Genomic DNA, 17,120 nt, shown 5'->3' with positions numbered 1-17,120 from the left:
GGCTTGGAATATGAATTACAATGGCAAAGTCTCGACAGGTATTGCCCGCTCGTTCTACCCGTGCAGCTCTGATTGCTGCGATATCAGATTCCCAAGAAATTATATTCTGCCAACATTCTCCGCTTGCCCAATTGGATGGCCATCCCACATTACCCGATGTGGCTCAATCACGTGAAATCGCGACACGGCTGGTTGCCGGGCGGGGCAGAAGCGACGCGTTATGCATTGTTTACTTGCGTAGCGCGACTTGGAGTAGACTGTTTACTTTTGCCGGGATCGACAATATCTGCCAGCGCTGCAGCACCACAATTCGCAAAGGGAGAGCCGCCGGCGATATCAAGTCCAATATGATGCAGCAAGCAGAGGGGGAAAAAAGGGCAGATGAAGCCACCAGTGGTCCCATGGGGTGTCAATGGCTCTCCCTCGACGGCCACCGGAGGATACCAGTTTTCAATAGTTCCTTTGTACTACCCTGGGTGCCTGGTGGCAGCCGTGTATAATTGCCTTGTCTGAAAGCTTACTTGCCGCCCTGGTGGGGGCCCATGAGAGCCAGAGAAAAGAATGGTTTCAGGGTTTGCCCGCGATGGAGACTAATAACTATGAAGCCCGGCTGAAAAGGGACATGCGGTGTATCGAAAAAGAGAGTTTTTTTTTTTTTTGGTGGTCCAATTGACCGACGGGGAGGGGGAGAGCAACGGGAAAGACTCAACTCGGCCTGCTGCAGATGTGATTGGGCAGACGCATGTGTGATGTACGCAGTCATGTGCATAATCTGCGACGGGGCTACGTTAGACGTCGAACTCTAGAAGGAAGATAAAAAGGGCTCACGTACGGAGTACTCAGTACATGCTTGGAGGGGTTCGGCGCCAAAGTAAACAATACCAGTAAGTACTTACAAGAAGAGGGGAAGGGGTATGAGGAGGCAGGGGTGGTGGGAAAGGAAGCCTCGCGACAGCAAGGCTCGCGAGCTTCTCGTTGGAGGAAGGACCGAGGACTAAACTTGGGTACGTGGGGAAGAGGCTTTTTTACTCTGCCCCCTCGGCGGCTTCGCCTCTTTTTTTCCTTCTTTTCGTCACCCTGGTCGGGCAAGTTCCTACAAGTCGTGCGCCCTAGAAGAGGATGGGGAGGGGAGGGGGACGAGGGGGGCCAGGGTTCAAGATTCTTATGCTCTGTTTGGGGAAGTCTGCGGAACGAAAATGGGCCGCTTGGTTATCGTTTCGGGTTGCCCAGTAAGAGTTGCGACGCAATCATCCGAGCACCTGGCTTGGCGGCGTAGACAGTGGTGGCTTTTTTTTTTCTTTTTTTTGCATCCTTTATGCACCTTTTCTGGTAGTTCCCATGATTCTTGTTATTTTTCTTTCGTTCAGTGGGCATCGACGATCTACAAAGCTATAGTTGACAGGACGGAATTTCACAACAAAGCCCCCCTGCCCTCGTGGCCATGTGCATCCAGGTTGTATACGAATTATCCATGACGTTTTTTCTTATGGCAGACTTGAAATATGGACATTGGACGTGTTTTTATTTATTCATCTTCAAACTGGGTAAAGTCTGACAGCCAGGGTCCTTTTTTATTTCTGGGCAAGTGTATGTTGGATCGTAATTTAAGCCGGTAAATCGACGATGGGGGAGCCAGAGGACGAGGTTCGCCAAACGTCTATGACGCAGCACGGTGACAGGGGTGCGATGGAATTGGCTTTCCGCGGAGGAACGAGTTGGCCTCTCTGCTTGTTGATCCTGTGGGCAATATTTCACGGAGTAGTGATGGAACAATCGAGATGCTCGCAAGAAAAAAAAAAGAAATAATAACAAAAGTTAAATACGAGCATTGATGTGCGCTGTCAACCCTGTCAAAACACACCGAACCAGTTGTGAAACTTGGTCATGCGAAAGAAAAAAGTTATTATTAATTATAAAATTGAGAAAAAGAAAAGACCAAGCACAAGACTGATAAGAAGTGGGATATTGTCAATTGGTATTATCTGCGAACTGGGAAAAAGAAACAATCTTGCTGTCTCCTGGCCTCATAGGTAAGTGAAGAGCCGAGCTGAATTCGGCAACGGAAATGGCTGTCACGGCACAAAAAAAAAAGTTCTACATGTAGTTATGGATACATGTATCTGCATGCACTACTCATGCATCAAATTCGATGCAGAAGTCTTACTTTTCGGATATCAACACCAATAGCCTATTTTGAACGTGCCACCCTATAGCTGCGACATTTGCCCGGTTTTACCTTTTGTCGTCAATGTCTTTTGTGTGTGTGTGGCAGTATTTAGTTTGCATATTTTATTTCTTCTTGTTTTTCTATTTCTATTTCTATTTTCTTTTTTTTTTTAAGTTAGTCTTCATCCGATGATGAGCATTTTTTGCGCCAAGTAGAAGCTGGGCGTTGCACCACAGCTGCCGTGAAACACTAGACGTTTGCCGTACGCATTGACGACTTGCTACGGACGCGGAGAACCAAAAATCTATATACGGGGTACATACGGATATATAAGTTACATATACACACATATACACGTATAAGCAAGCCAAGGTTTTTCTTTTCCGCTTGTTCGCAGTGTACATTGTACATGTACCGGTACAAAAGTGGCATGCACTACTTACCGAGTGACCAGTCATTGCAGTCAACAGTATGACAATGTACTTGACTTTTATTTTTCTTACACCATCGCAACAGGGTAAGCAGCACAGCGCAAGTCATGAGGCGCATGGGGATAGAACCAATGGCTGGCCTCCGAACAGGGGGGAAGGAAGAGAAGAGGAGCCTTGCGCCATGATGCAGCATCGTATCCATGGCACATTGGCCAGGAGACTGCGTGCCGCGCGCACACACAAGCTGGAGCTAGCCAAGCAATGATGGCGTACAGATGACTTTGTCCTTGACGGTTTTTTCTAAATCCTTCTTTTTTTTCTTTATTGCTTCTTTCGGTTACTTTCTGTCCTACCTGCAAACAACGCAGTTACCGAGGGCCCGATGTGTATGACAAAGAGTTAATTAGTTTGTGCGAGGCTCAAGTCCCGTCACCAGCAAGATGAAAGAAGGGAAGAAAGTGAATGGAAAGGAGAGGACACATGAGGGAGGGGCTTGTGTCATCTGAAGCTTTGTTCAGTCTCCCGAGAACAACACATGTGGCAAACTTGGCGATAATTTTTGGGGGTCAGTGGGTGGGAAGTGCCAAGTGCCTCGTACTACTTAGAAACTGATAACAGAAAAAGCCCGTCAGATTGCCCAGGCTACCAGGATACATTAGTAGTTAGCCCCCAGTATCAGTAGTAAGGAAACCCCGCCAGCCTTTGCTTGTTCCAGTTTTACCGTGTTACCTAAACGGGATGTATAATGATGGGGGTATTTTTGTTTTTTCTTTTTTGGTTCGGGGCGACTTGGCTTGGCTTTTTCTTTCTCCTCTTCGTACGGAGTAGGCAGGCAAGGCAAGGCAGGCAGGGTCCCTTGTCGGCATCTGAGCCTGTGCTTGTCGCAAGAATGGGAGGGGGCGGCGGGCACGGCGTCCATTGCGCACATGCTGGTACAAAAATACGACGGGGCCGGGCTTTTCCAACATGCAAGGGAGAGGCGCGGGCCAGCGATGTCCTGCAGTAATATAATTATACACGTTTTCTTTGTGCCGGCTGTGTTATACCCAGGAATGTCTACTCCGTACACTGTCCCCGAAAAGAAGAAGAAGAAAAAATAAAGTCCGGAACACCGGAGTCCCGTCCGGCTGATGAACGAGGGAGGCATGAACCCCTCTCACCTCGCCTGCTCGTCAACCCGTGTCCCGCAAAGTGAACAAAGGGCGGCACGGACGCGGGTAATTTCCAACGGATCATGATAAATCACGCCCTGAAAATGTCTTGGTGACGGCAACAGGTTAAATCGGGACAAATGGGGAGGGGGGGCCACGGAAAGGGAAGAAGAAGAAGAAAAAAAAGAAGGACTTTCTTTTCCAGCGTTCATGGCGAGGAAAGCCCTTGCAGCGCTTGGACCCTACCAACCTACTTGGGTAAACTACAAACTTGTGTGTTGTGAGTACTAATACGTACTCAGTAAGTGAGAATAAGTACTCAGTAAGTAAGTAGTGCATGACCATCGACCCCAACCCGGGAACCAACCAAGATGGTTGAGGTGTGATTTACGGATCGCGTTGCTACTCGCCATGTGTGAAATACATAGTAGCCAGCCAACCAGGCCGCCAGCCTTGCAGTAGACGCAAAAAAAAAAAAATGACATACGGGGAGATGGGCAGGCAGGCAGGCAGGCAGGCTGACAACGGCATCACATACATACTGGTAGGGGCTGCCCAATCGCCTCACGTCGCGAAGAGCCCACCGTAATCAAATCAACAATGCAAACACCAGGATGGCGCGCCGCATTAGCGTGCTGTGATGTTGACGGGGGGGAAGGAGGGCCACAAACTACGGAGTACCGAGTAAGTTCTTTGGGCACCTACTTCCAGCCAGCCGCCCGAGTAGGAAGTCAATTCAGTACTTACTACTCCGTACTTGAGCACTCAGTAAGTAGTTGGCTAGTGACTGATCGGCGTGGTTGCGTCTCAGCTTTGTGCCGTTCAATTGTTTTGGGGGAGAGGGGAAGAAGGGAGGGGAAAGACCCGATCGCGTCACACTAATAACTTGGGGCCAGGCTGAAAGCAGAGCCTCCCATCCAAGTCGAGCCGCATAATGTGGAGAGAGAGTGGGAGAGAGGGAGGGAGGAACCGACGCAAAAGAAAGAGGCAGAAGAAAGACAAGAGTGTCAAGATAAGAAGAAGAAAAAAAAAAAAGGAAATGTTCGAGTCTTGAGTCTTGGGGCGCATGTGCGAATGAACGGGGGGAATGGGGAGGGCATGAGAGTGTCACTCCGTGATAAGGCTGCGTGCCTGTAAACTCGGGACAAGAATGCTTCCAAGAAATAAGCGATGGACGACGGGTGGGTTGGATTGGCAAAGAACAGCCCGATAGGTGCGGTTGATTTTGTCCGGTCTTTTGGTTTCTTTTTCTTTTCTTTTTTTCCCCCTCCCCTCTTCTCGTCCGCTACACTGTGCTGCTTCCGGCGTTGGCTGGCTGGCTGGCTGGCTGGCTGGAATTTGGTATAATGAGCCAAAAGACCGTAGGGCGAGACCACGATGGGGTTCCCGGAAGGGAGGGCGGAGACGCACACTGGGTCTGGAGCACCTGATGGGTAACAAAAGACGGGAGCCGACAAAAGATGCGGACATGGCTTTTACTTGGGAATGATGATGCCACGTTTTTTTGGTACCGTGCTTGCGTGCCATTTTTCATTCTTCTTTTTTTTTGGGGGCTGCAATCATAGACAAGATTAGTTAGGGAGGGGATTGTTGTTGGCCTCGGCGAGTCGGCGGGCCTGACAGCTCCATTTCGGGCCCAGTGGGCGTCCATTTTAGGAAATTGCTGATCGTGCAGATGGCGATTTGGGTTTGGGGGGGGCGGTTCCACGGCCGTGTGCACAGCGTGGCACGAAACAATGTCCTACTGGTATTTATGGGACGGACTCGTAGGTTGAAAGTTGCAGCTTGAAGCTTGGAGCGGAACGAGGCCATCATTGTCGTGTGTACATTTTCCCGTCAAATTCGAACAACAAGTCAAGGAGAAAGGGGGAAAAGTGCTCTGCCCTAGCTAGAACCCTCATTTGTTCAAGTTTTCATCATGTCAGGCCACAAGTTTCCCATGCATTGACCATGGCGCGTGAAAACCAGAATTAAAGAAAAAAAAAATAGAAGACAGCCCAACCAGGATAATAACCCAAGACATACCAGAGCCCATGGAAATAACGCTCATGCGCACACTCGCGCGAGTCATATTCAGCAGCAAAAACTCGCTCAAAAGCCTGGCCACGGAGCAGAGTATAATATCCAAGCAAAAACAAGGAATGCCGTGATTTCGTTTTCTCCAGAGGCCTCATGTCATTTGCTTTCGGTGTCGCCCGGTTCTTTCATCATCACAACCTTTTTGCGGTGCGCCAAATACTACTTACCCTGCACTCTAAACTCGTCCTAAAATTTGATTTCATCGTGATCAAGCCAGCCGACTGGCATGCTGCTTATGGAAATTTCCGATACCAGAGACATGCGCCGTAATCGGACGGAACATCAACGGCAAAAAAGCGTGCCATGGGGCTTTTTTTTTGTTGTGAATTGGGGGGGAAGAAACAAATGGGCGAGTCAAGCAACCCCGTACGTATTATTATATGGGCACCTTTGATTGGGCGACTCGTCTAGTGAACCCCAATGCCATGTATTGCGAGGGCGGTCTCGTACCCCAGCTTGCCCAGGTGACAAGCATATCCAGGCAGCAGGGAACAAGGTGAACAGAAAGGGCAAAAAGTGTGGAACAATATCGAGCAACATGTTGCAAGATTGGAGTCTTGAATGTCTGGGGGAAGGGAGGGTGAAGGGTGAGGGGGGGCGACGGGTAGGGAACGATGTTTGAAGTGATTGGGTTTCACAACACTCTGTCGCAGATCAGTTTCTCGGCTGGTGAGCAGATGCAGATGGGGCACGAGGAATGTGAATATTGGGGGGGCCAAAATCATCAAGGCCGGAAGAATAAATGAAGGAAGAAAAAAAAAAAGAAATCGGGTGCGGGTTTGTTGCCGGTTGGATAATACATAACTAGACCGCAAGTGTCCGGGCGGCTTCAGAGTGAGATAGAGAGAGAGAGCCGGCGGGTGCGGCGCGGCCCTTGGAATGTTCAATTCTAACTCACTGTTCACACCGGGGAAAGCCACGGATTGCAAGGCGGCAGCCGAGACCTACGCTAGACACTGGAGTTGCGGGTAAACGGTTTAATAATAATACAAAAATCAGAATCAGAATCGAGCTAGCTAGTTTAATCAGGAACAGAGACACGGCGCGTGATATTGGGAATGAAGTAAGCGGGCGGGCAGGCGGGACGAGGGAAGTAGGTTTCGGTGCGGCCGCCGGGCGTTGGTCCACAAACTTGGAAGAAGGTGTGTGTGTGTGTTGGTGAAGAGGATTGTGGGAGGACTTGGCGTGTCTTTTTTTTCTTTTTTTCTTTGCGTTTAATTTTTTTCTTCCTCTCTTTGGAAGCACCCCCCCCATCTCAGGAGAGGCGGAAACATGATGGGGATTCGATGGGGCGATTTGAAGCGAGGGAGCAGAAGGAGGGAGAGAATGTGCAACATTAATATAAAAAAAAAAAGAGTACAGATTACTCTGTATACAGCTTGTACAGATTATGCAGATTATACAGATTATACAGATTATACAGATTACAAAAGTATCGGTATTGAAACATGGCGCAAGTAGCTTATGCCTAATCGGTAATGATAAAACGGTGTGTGTTGGTTGCGTGGTTGCGTGGTTGTGTGCCGTACGATATTGTACCGAGGACCATGTATCACCGAGCATGGATGCTCTGCGGTGCAGGTTTACAAAAGGAACAGACATGTACAAGAAACACAAGAGCGGTTGGTTGGGTGCGTCTAAGTATCGCATCATCTCGACGTGTTTTCAGTTGCCGTGCTGTGCTGATGTGGGCAACGTGCCGAGGTTTGGCAGGACTAGGCCAAGTCTGTACTGAGGCTGGGTTTGCTGGGCCAAGCTGGGATGGAATGAGCTGGGGTTGTACCGAGCTGGGGCTTGACTGGGGTTGGTGATGACGATGACGATGATGGTGATGCTAATAGTACATGTTAATAACTACTTGGTATATACGGATACAGAGTACGAATTACGGAGTCCAGAGTACAGATTACTGCCGTGGCACTCGGTCGCCGGGACAGCGAAGCGGTGGCATTGACAGGGCAAGGCGCTGGCAGGGCAGCCAAAAAACGCCGTCAAGTGTTTCAGCAGGGGGACTGGGCGGTGGGCAAATTGGGATTCTGAGCAAACTTTGGCCGCCTTGTCGTGGCGGCAACGGGAGGTGTTTTGCCGGGGGGGAGAAGAAGAAAAGGAAGAAAAAGGAAGGGATCATGGATCGAGTATTACAGATTACAAGAGTACAGATTACAAAGTATGGACTAGTCGTACAACAATTGGCAACTAGTGTGAACCATTTCGGGCGGCGCGGCGGTGTATTGGGGGGTTGTTGTGTTGTCTTTGTGCATGGATGGATGGATGGATGCTGCATCATGTTTGTCGTCGCCGAGTGGACGGTGGCAGGTGGGCGGGTGGTTGCGGGTGAAGCTAGCTGGGGGTTGTTACTGGGTATTGCTGCATTTGCCATTGTACCTACTAGAGTAAGTAACTGACAGATTACAGAGGCAAGAGGCACAGTAGGTACGTAGATAGGTAAGCTAGTTACTCGATTTGGCCAGCTAGCTGGGTGAACAGTTGGGTATGATGTAAGTATCTGGGCAACAAGAAAGGTAGGTACTCAGTAGGCAAGTACTTACCTAGGTACTACCTACCTACTACGAGGGCACCGGGCGCCAAGCCAGGGTCGAGTATACAGACCATGCACACCTTCTGCTCATTGGCCGACATATCCATCTGGCTTGGATGCTGGCAAAAGTCGGCGCATTTGGTGCTTCATTTTTCTTTATATAAACTTTTTTTGGATTTTTTTTCCCGTGGCGTCTAGGTTGCCGGGGCGGGCCAGTTTCCGCCATGGGTACGGCAGCATGAATGATGACACTAGAATGGTACAATACCAGAGCCAAGTACCGACCAAATTGACCCCAGTAGAGGTACCAAGCCCATCAGCTTCGGCTGTGCTCCCTGAAATCTACCAGTAACTTACCCCGACAGCTCAATCACGCGTAGGACAGTGACGGCTTCCATCTTCATCCTCTCTTCATGCTCACCCGTGTGCATGTCACCAGTGTCGTCGAGGCATAACCAACAAACGTGGATCCCTCACAGAGAGCTGGTCCATGTCTGATGGTCACTCTCCTCGTGTCTGCCAACCAGATTGCTACTGATACTCTTGGTTTCGAATCCTCGGACAACTTTCTTCTCCCTTGCCAACACCTTCGGTACTTGCACTGTGAACTGAGTATCCGTACACACACACATCATACACACAAGTACAATCGCATCCTGCAGCGCGCCGCCGCCGCCGTCGCCGCCGCCAACTTGCTCCACACCGCGACGACGGAGCAACCAAAACCCACATACCGGAGAGCGAGATGAACAAGACGATGCTGAGTGCTGCTGCTGCTAGTAACTGGTAACTGGTGCTGCCGTTGCTCACCAACGAGGGCAAGCTTTACCAGTTGCGGCGTCGTCGTCGTCCTGTTGTCTTGCTTGATCCGGATTCAAGTCTGGGGTCCCTTGGAGCAAAGAAATAAGTATTCGAGAATTAAAATAAAGAAAGTTATGCCCATCCCATCACCCATCACCCATCACCCACAACAACCACCCAAACTAACCGTCGTCTGGCCGCCCGCACGTCACCCAAGTAGTTTAAAAAAAAAAAAAAACCTGCGCTGCGCAATTCTCCTCCCTCCCCCCCAACGAACCCCTGCTAGTTTCTAGGTGGGGAGCACATCCAGCTGAAGACTGACCTTGTTCGAGCTTGGTTGCTAGCGCGCGTGGATTCTCGCGACTCGGGGCGGGTTGGCGGGGAGGAGGAGTTGAACCAGCCAGGGCATGGCAGGGCAGGACAGGACAGGACAGGGGGGGGCGTAAGAGTCGAAAAGCTCCATTTCTCTCCGTCTCTCCATCTCTTTGACTCTTTTTTTTTTTTCGTCGTCGTTTTACTCGTCCATGATCCTGGATGATCCTGCTGCAAGACAGGCAAGCCTCCAGCGGCTACACTAGCTTGACTACAAACTGCTGTGTACTTGCTTGCTTGCCTTGCGTACCTGGCAACCTGGGTACCATGAGCTTGCAGGCTTGCAGGCTTGCATTAGTAGGAAGGTACTTGCTTGCTTTCCATGTTGCTTGCTCGCTTGCTCGCCCTGTATGATGATGATTCTATCATGCCCCTGCTTTTTACTTGCCTCTTGGCCCAATAGCATCCCCAGTTTCGTTGGTCGAGTTGCCCAGCCGCGCATGTTGCCCAGTCGCCAAGTTGCCCACCAAGCTGCACGCATCCATCCGTCCATCCATCCATCCCCAGTTGACCGAGCAATCTATCTACTGCAACCTTGCTAACGTAGGTACCGTTCCGCATCCAAGTTACTCAGTACCTGTCATCTGTACAAATGTACCTTATACGCCCATAATAATTCAGCCTCTTTCTGCTCCGTACTCCGTACTTGCTCCGTAACTACTTGACTATCAGTACTTGCTTGACTTTATATTTTATTTTATTTTATTCCAACTCTCCCTTCCCTCTCTTTGCCCGCTCCGGCCCCGCTTCTCGTCGTCCGTCCGTCTTGGTCTGTCAGTCTGCCTGCCTGTCCGTCTCCTCTTTCTCACCTGCGAGGTACCAAGACGCCCCTCTCTTTCTCTCTCTAGCCCTCACTCTCCCTCTAACCAATCCGTACTTATCTCGCTCTCTCGCAAGGCTGCGTCGCATCCGCGCCCACATCACCCCTAACAACGTCACAAACTCCCTCCCCCCCCTCCTCAGCCCGTCTATAATCCTACTTAGCGTCCTCCCTCCTCTGTCTGGTGCTTCGGACCACCGCTTCACTGCCCACTACGGTACCATTCAAAAAGCCGTTGCTCCCGCACCATACTTTTCGTCTTTGCCCTCTCTCACCCCCCCCCTCTCTCTTGTAAGAGACGCCCGTCCTCCCCCCCCAGAGGCAAACGACGACGACGACGACGACGGACGATAGCAGGAAAAAAAAGGCAAGGCTTTGTTCTTTCACCGACAGCCTTTTCTCTTTCTCTCTCTTTTTCCTTCTTTTTCAATCTTCTTCGTTTGCCTTTGTCGTCATCAATCGCAAGCGAAAAAAGGAAACAAAAAAAGAAAAGGAAAAGAACAAGACTGTCGCCGCCACCACCTTGCATCTGTCGTTGCTACATTGTACGAAATTACGGAGTACCGCTACTGCTGCTGCTGCAGCGACCACTGCCGCGCCCCTCCTCCCCCATCGCCATCGACCGGGTGTAGAGTCAGTCAGACGCAAAGCCATCTTTTACAAGGCCTCTGCGCCCAGAAAAACCCACTCTCCTCCGATTTGGGTTCCTGCTTTCTGCCAGTCATTCTTCTTTCATATGCATCCTTCCGCAGACCGAAAGAAACGGCTCGAATAAAAAGAAGACCGCCTTGACCTCATTGTCTCTTGACCACCACCACGCACGTCACTACCCTACCTACCCGTCAGCCTACCTGCCTACCTACCTGCCTACCTACCTACCTCGCCTACCTGAGGTACATACGCATACCCGTTTGACCACCGCCGCCATCCGACACCAACAGACCGACCAAACACGATTCGACGACGACGACAATTATTTTCTTCCTCCCTTCCCTCCCACCTCTTCTCTACAAAAGAAAAGAAAAATCACACAACGCCGTCAATGTCAATACGCATACACTCGCCAATGCTCGATTTTTGACTCGCCCACGAATACACACGTCCCACGACGTCACCCACCCTGCTGTGAATACCGCCTCCACGCAGTTGCCCCGTTGCTAGGCCAGTGGAGCTCTTTTTTTTCCACGAGCCGTCTACTGTGACTTTTTTGCTCTTCGGCTTCTCTTCTTGCCTCTCTCTCTTGTTCTCCCTCTCTCTTCTTCGCCTCTCTCTCCAACCACCAACTCGGTTGTTCAGTTCTCGCAAGCTCTTTGCGAGTTCTGACTGCCACCGAGCCCTCCTCTCCCCTCGTCCGCCACCATGGAGGCTTCCTCACCACTCGCGGCTCTGCACCGCCCCATGCCCGCTCCCAGTTGGGGAGGCAGGGACATCTTCCGCAGCCACTCTTTCGTAGGGCCCGTCGCCTCGGCTGCCCGTAGCCTGCGTGAGCAGCTTCAGAGAGGCACCTCCGACTACTTCAGCTCCAATGAGCCTCGTGGCTCCTCGCCGGCTGCCAGCTTGGCCGCTGACCTCTCCCAAAACTTCCGCCTCGACAGCGAAGCCAGGTACGACGCACAGCGGGCTGGCTGCCCTCCCAGTCTTGAGAGGACCTCTCTCTCTCCGTCTCTCTCTCTCTCTTGGATACTGACTGCTGCACAGCCCTCATTTCCCGACGCCTCGTCGCGCCCTCTTCACTGCCAATGTAATGGGCGGGTTCGAAAACAGAGGTAAAGTCAACCGTCTCCCTCGGGCACTTTGCTGCCTCCGACTGACTGACTGACTGACTGACTGACTGACTGATTGATTGTTCCAGACTATGTCACGACCCCTCCGCTGCCTTCGTCCTCCCCAGCCCAATTGACCGAATACATGGAGCTTTCTCCGCTCCCACACAAGACACCATTCTCTCTGCAATCTGAATCGGCGTCTCCTACCCCCAATTCCTTGTCGGGTGACGAGGACATGATGCTCGACTCCCCGGCTCCCATCTCGCGCCCGTCGCTCGACTTTCCCAAGCTACCGTCGTTTGCAGAGTACGTACTCGCGGCATACTTGACCCTATACTATAGAGTGCTCGCTAACAGTCAGCCTGTAGCCGTAGAATTGCTGCTCCGCGTCGCCCATCCCTGAGCCGAATGCGGGGCCTCACCGGCACGGGCTTCAAGTCTGACGCTGACAGCCAGCTGCCTCCCTTCCGCTTCGGCGGCGATTCAGTTTCTCGCTCGAGCTCCAATCTTTCACTCGGAGAGTGCTTTCAGTCCGAGTCGCCCCCCCAGCACTCCAGACCGTCCTCGTCCAATAGTCCCTGTGTCCCGCCCATCCCTCTTGGCCTGCGTTCCCGGCCTCAATTCGCCTCTTCCAACAGCACCAGCCCCCGTCTCGGCTCCCCCATACAGCATGGGAGACGCTCGTCCAACCCGTTCTTGCGAGCCCGCAAGCAGGTTCGCCGCTCCCTGAGCATGTTTGAGCATCCCGGTGAAGTCATGAATGCTAAGCCGCAGACTCACGAGCTGATTCCGACGCCCCTCAAGTCTGTCATGGATATTGAGGAGGCTCACGAAGCCGTTGTGCCTCACTTTCTCTCCGACGACCCTACTGACACTATTCCTCGAATCACCAAGGACACCATGCTGGACATTCTCGACGGCAAATTCAATGACAAGTTTGACCACAAAATGGTCATCGACTGCCGCTTCGAGTATGAGTACGACGGCGGTCATATTGAGGGTGCCGTCAACCACAATGACAAGGAGCTTCTCACCTCTCAGCTCTTCAAGACTCCCATTGGCGGCCGATCCCTTCTCATCTTTCACTGTGAATACTCTGCTCACCGTGCTCCTCTGATGGCCAGACATGTTCGTGCTGAGGATCGTACCGTGAATGCTGAATTTTACCCTCGCTTGACCTATCCCGAGGTCTACATTCTGGACGGAGGCTACAGCGGCTTCTTTGCCACTTTCCGCGGCAGATGCTATCCTCCCGAGTATGTAGAAATGTCTGATGAAAAACACCAGCGCACTTGTGAACGCGAGATGGGTAGGCTCAAGGCCCGCAAGGGCGGTCTCAGCCGTGCTCAGACTTTTGCTTTTGGCCAGCGTGAGCACTGTGTCAATGACTCTCCTACCGCCCCTGGTCGACCCCCGCTGCGCCAGTTTCCAATGATTGGCAGCTTCTCCCCTGTTCCTGAGCGATCACACACTCGTCGCATGGCTTCCTACTAATATTTTGGCACGCCTTGCTGTCTTTGGTCACATTTCTCATTCAGGCAGCAGTGTTTTGCCTCTGTTCTGCGAGATGCACGATGACGCAACTCGATTATTGGTGCTACCGTTTATATACAGCCCCGACTCATGTTGTACATGAAATCAGTAATACTTGACGCGGCTGTTCCAATTCATGCTACATTGGACGCAGCCGCCCTGAGTCGGGGACAAGCTGACCTTGCTTCTTCTATTATCATCCTGATGCGCTCTCACAGCTGGGCTTTTCGCTCTGCTGCTTTTGATTTTGGCACAGCTCCCTTTGCATTTTGCATTGCGACCTGATTTGCGCACCAAGTTTGCCTCAACAACAGTTACCTTGTTTTCCTCGACACCTTTAGGGGACCAGTCGCGCCCCACTGACCGCGAGCCAACAATACCAGTTTTGTTGGTGCATCATCACTTGTAACACAACACCAGCATGGACCCGTCACTACAGAGCTACCAGCATGCAAGGCAACATGCCATTTTTTTTCAACATATTATCCGCACGACCTGACGGTCACGAAACAAGCTATCCTTCAAGAGCTGCGCTGGGGTGCATTGGCTGCTCATTGTACATCTTACGCACCCCCAGCGACACGCAACTTGACATGCATTTGAATGTCTTTGTTTTTGCATTGTCTATACCCCTTTCTTTATGACGAAAACACACTCTTCTTTCTTGTCAATTTTTTTTTTGCTCTTTTCGGCGGCGTCTGGCACTGGAAGTTGCCGGTTTTCCTGCGTTGGACTTGTTCCATGATTTTTGTCAGGTCCTTGGTTTTTTCTTTCTCTCTCTTTTTGTCGATACACTCAAACATGGTTCTATAGAGCTATTTGCAGGTCTTGCACATTGTTTTTTTTTGCCTCTATTGCGGGCGCGAGTGGGAAGAGAAACATCACTGGAGTTTGCTGGATGTATTATTGCTTCTGTTTTTCTATTGATTCACAGCAATGCGTTTACGTGAGGGTACACATTTCGTTGTTGGTTTTTTTTCTTTGTCAAAGAAGTCTACTTGATGTTTGGATGCCAAAGAGCAATTCCATAAACTGTAGCAGCAGTTGAAGAACATGGGAGAACAGAGGAAGAAGAATCAAATAAAAAAAATATTATAAATCATGTCGTGCTTGCCGTCTCTTCATTGCGAGGTCTCGTTTCCTTTTGAAGGTAGCATGACAAGGAAAGTTTTTCAAGACGAAGAAAGAGTCTTGTTCTATCCCGCCCGAGATGGCACCCACTCAGAACTTTTTGTCTCCCTGAACCCAACGCCCATGAATGCACATATATATAAGCAACATGCTAATCAAATGCGAGTTTAAAAAGCAACAGAAACGTCTGGAATAAAGAAAAAAGGCCTCCTATTTCTTTATCTTACCCTTCTCCTCATGATTCCAGGGTAAAGTCCCACTCCTTAAATGCCTCCCGAAATGCCTCGGCGTCCCTCGTCTCCTCCTCCTCCGTCTGCTGGCACTCCTGCCACACGGCGCGGCGGTCCAGACCCAGGAGCTTGGCGAGGGCGCGCCGCGCAAACTGCAGGTCGAAGCGCATGTCCGGGTCCGGCAGCGGCATGACGAGCGTGGTGCCGTGGAGCCTTTCCTTGTCCTTGTTCTTGTCCTTGTCGTCGTCGTCGTTGACTTGTTCGTCGTTGCCGTCGCCGTCGCCGTTGCCGTCGCCGTCGCACCACAGCCACACGCGCACGTAGTCGCCAAAGCCGGCCTCCTCCTCGGGGGACGCAAAGTCCCTGGTCTGAAAGGCCGGGTACTGGTGGCGGTCGGCCTCGACGCGGAGCGCGGCCTCGGCGAGCCCCCGCGCGACGAGGCCGGCCGGCACGGCGACGAGCTGCCAGATGAGGTGCACGTTGCGGGCGCGGCTAATCTCCCAGGTGACGGCGCCGAGGCGGCGGCGCGAGCGCGCGGCGATCATGGCCTGCAGCGCCTCGCGGAAGCGGGCCATTTCGCGGCGCGCCTTGGCGGCTTCGCTGGAGGGGTCGCCGCTGCTGCTGCTGTTACCGCCGGGGAGGGCGCTGATGGTCGGCGCGTGCGGCAGGGGGATGATGATGAAGTGGCCGGGGAAGCCGAGGTGGTCGGAGGGGTTAGTGATTGCGGTGGTGGTGGTGGTGGTGGTGGTGGTGGTGGTGCTAGGGGGAGAGGAAGAGCGTGTGGTGGCGCTGGACGGCGGCAAAGGGAGGGGACCTTTGGCTGTGGTGATGTAGGCGTCGTCGCCGATGCTGCACACCATGTGCGTGGCAGTCTGCGGGTTCGACAGGCAGAAGAAGCACTGGTCTGGTCCGGGCGGCGGCTGCCGCGGTCGGTGACGTTTCTGGTTGTGCTGGTGGCCGTGGCCGTACCGGCTGTAGGTGTCATGGCTGTCGTCGTTGCGCGGGCGCTTCCTGTCGCGCTGCGCGACGAGCGGCGACGCGGTGGCCCCGGGCGGCACGGACTCGTCCGTCTTGTTCAGGCTGAAGGCGTACAGCGCCTTTTGCTTGGCCGCGTTGCCGTACGGCGCCATGGCGATGAAGCGCGTCACGGAGACGGCTGCGACGTCGCCCCCCGCGTGAGACTTGCCATCGGCACCGGCGGCAGCCTGGACAAAGGGCTCGCGCTCGTAAAAAAATGGCCCCGGCGACGCCGACAGGTGGTAGCGGGGCCGCAGCGCCGCGCACAGCTCCGCGACGGGCCGGCTCGCCGCCACCTGTCCCCTGTGCGCGTCGTCCAGGGCGACCTTGGACTCGCCGCCCCAGATGCCCGCCGGCCACGCCGCCGGCGTGAGCAAGATGTCGGCGCTGTGCGCGCCCTTGAGGCTCTTGGCGTCCTCTTCGGTGTGGAACGGCAAGTACTGCTCGGTGCCGCTGGTTTCTGCGTCTGCGTCTGCTGCTGCTGCTGCTGCTGCTGCTGCACCACCATTTGCCGGTGCGCCGCCGAGCGCCACGATGCGCAGGCCCTCGGCCGTCTTGGTCACGCTGCGCCGTCCGAGAAAGTGCAGGTTCGGGCAAATTTCCTCGTCAGCGGCGGCAATCTTGGCGACGATGCGGGCGGGGAGCGCGCGCGAACCCACAGTGAAGTAGGCTGGCAGCGGGACGGCGAGCGTGCCGGCGAGGAGGGCGTCGAGGGCAGCATCGGCATCGGCGTCGTCAGAGTCAGCCGGCGCGAAGACGTCGCCTGTGAGGAGGACGAGCGCAAACGAATTCTTCGCGTGCAGGGCGGCGAGCTTCTTGAAGGCGGGCTCTAGGTTGCCATTGAGGCTGCCCACCACGATTCTGACAAGACGGGGAAGAAGGGAAATTAGCAGGATGGAACGCTGATATTTAAGCAATTGAGGTCACACTCACATCTTTGGCGCCGCCATTTGCAATTCTGCGGCTGCTGTCGATCCGGGCCGCGGTCGTGCAACGAGCTTGATGTTGTGCAGAGGTGAAGTTGAACTGAGAGCTTCCGAGATTGGCGCGCCGCCTCGATAACAGATGCGCGTGAAACACCAT

At 52.8% G+C, this 17,120-nt stretch overlaps 2 protein-coding genes across 2 annotated transcripts; one reads left to right on the top strand and one right to left on the bottom strand.

The window, feature by feature from the left end:
* Positions 1–11,719: 11,719 nt before the first annotated feature.
* Positions 11,720–13,620, top strand: V2A60_000834 (putative tyrosine protein phosphatase MIH1; the record flags this gene model as incomplete). The annotated part of the gene is made up of 4 exons (XM_083252201.1): positions 11,720–11,964; positions 12,059–12,126; positions 12,213–12,432; positions 12,495–13,620. The coding sequence occupies 4 exons, from the start codon at positions 11,720–11,722 to the stop codon at positions 13,618–13,620; spliced, it is 1,659 nt and encodes a 552-aa protein (XP_083108327.1).
* A 1,405-nt stretch (positions 13,621–15,025) lies between these two features.
* On the bottom strand, positions 15,026–16,987 carry V2A60_000833 (CwfJ C-terminus 2-domain-containing protein-like protein; the record flags this gene model as incomplete). Its single annotated transcript, XM_083252200.1, has 2 exons — positions 15,026–16,898; positions 16,971–16,987. 2 exons carry the CDS (start codon positions 16,985–16,987, stop codon positions 15,026–15,028), a joined length of 1,890 nt encoding a protein of 629 aa, XP_083108326.1.
* Between the last annotated feature and the right edge of the window lie 133 nt (positions 16,988–17,120).

The sequence above is a fragment of the Cordyceps javanica genome, chromosome 1, assembly GCF_051103115.1.
Source record: "Cordyceps javanica chromosome 1, complete sequence".
Classification (NCBI taxonomy): Eukaryota; Fungi; Ascomycota; class Sordariomycetes; order Hypocreales; family Cordycipitaceae; genus Cordyceps; species Cordyceps javanica.
The sequence above is the reverse complement of the archived record's forward strand: the minus strand, read 5'-3'. Positions and strand labels throughout refer to the sequence as shown.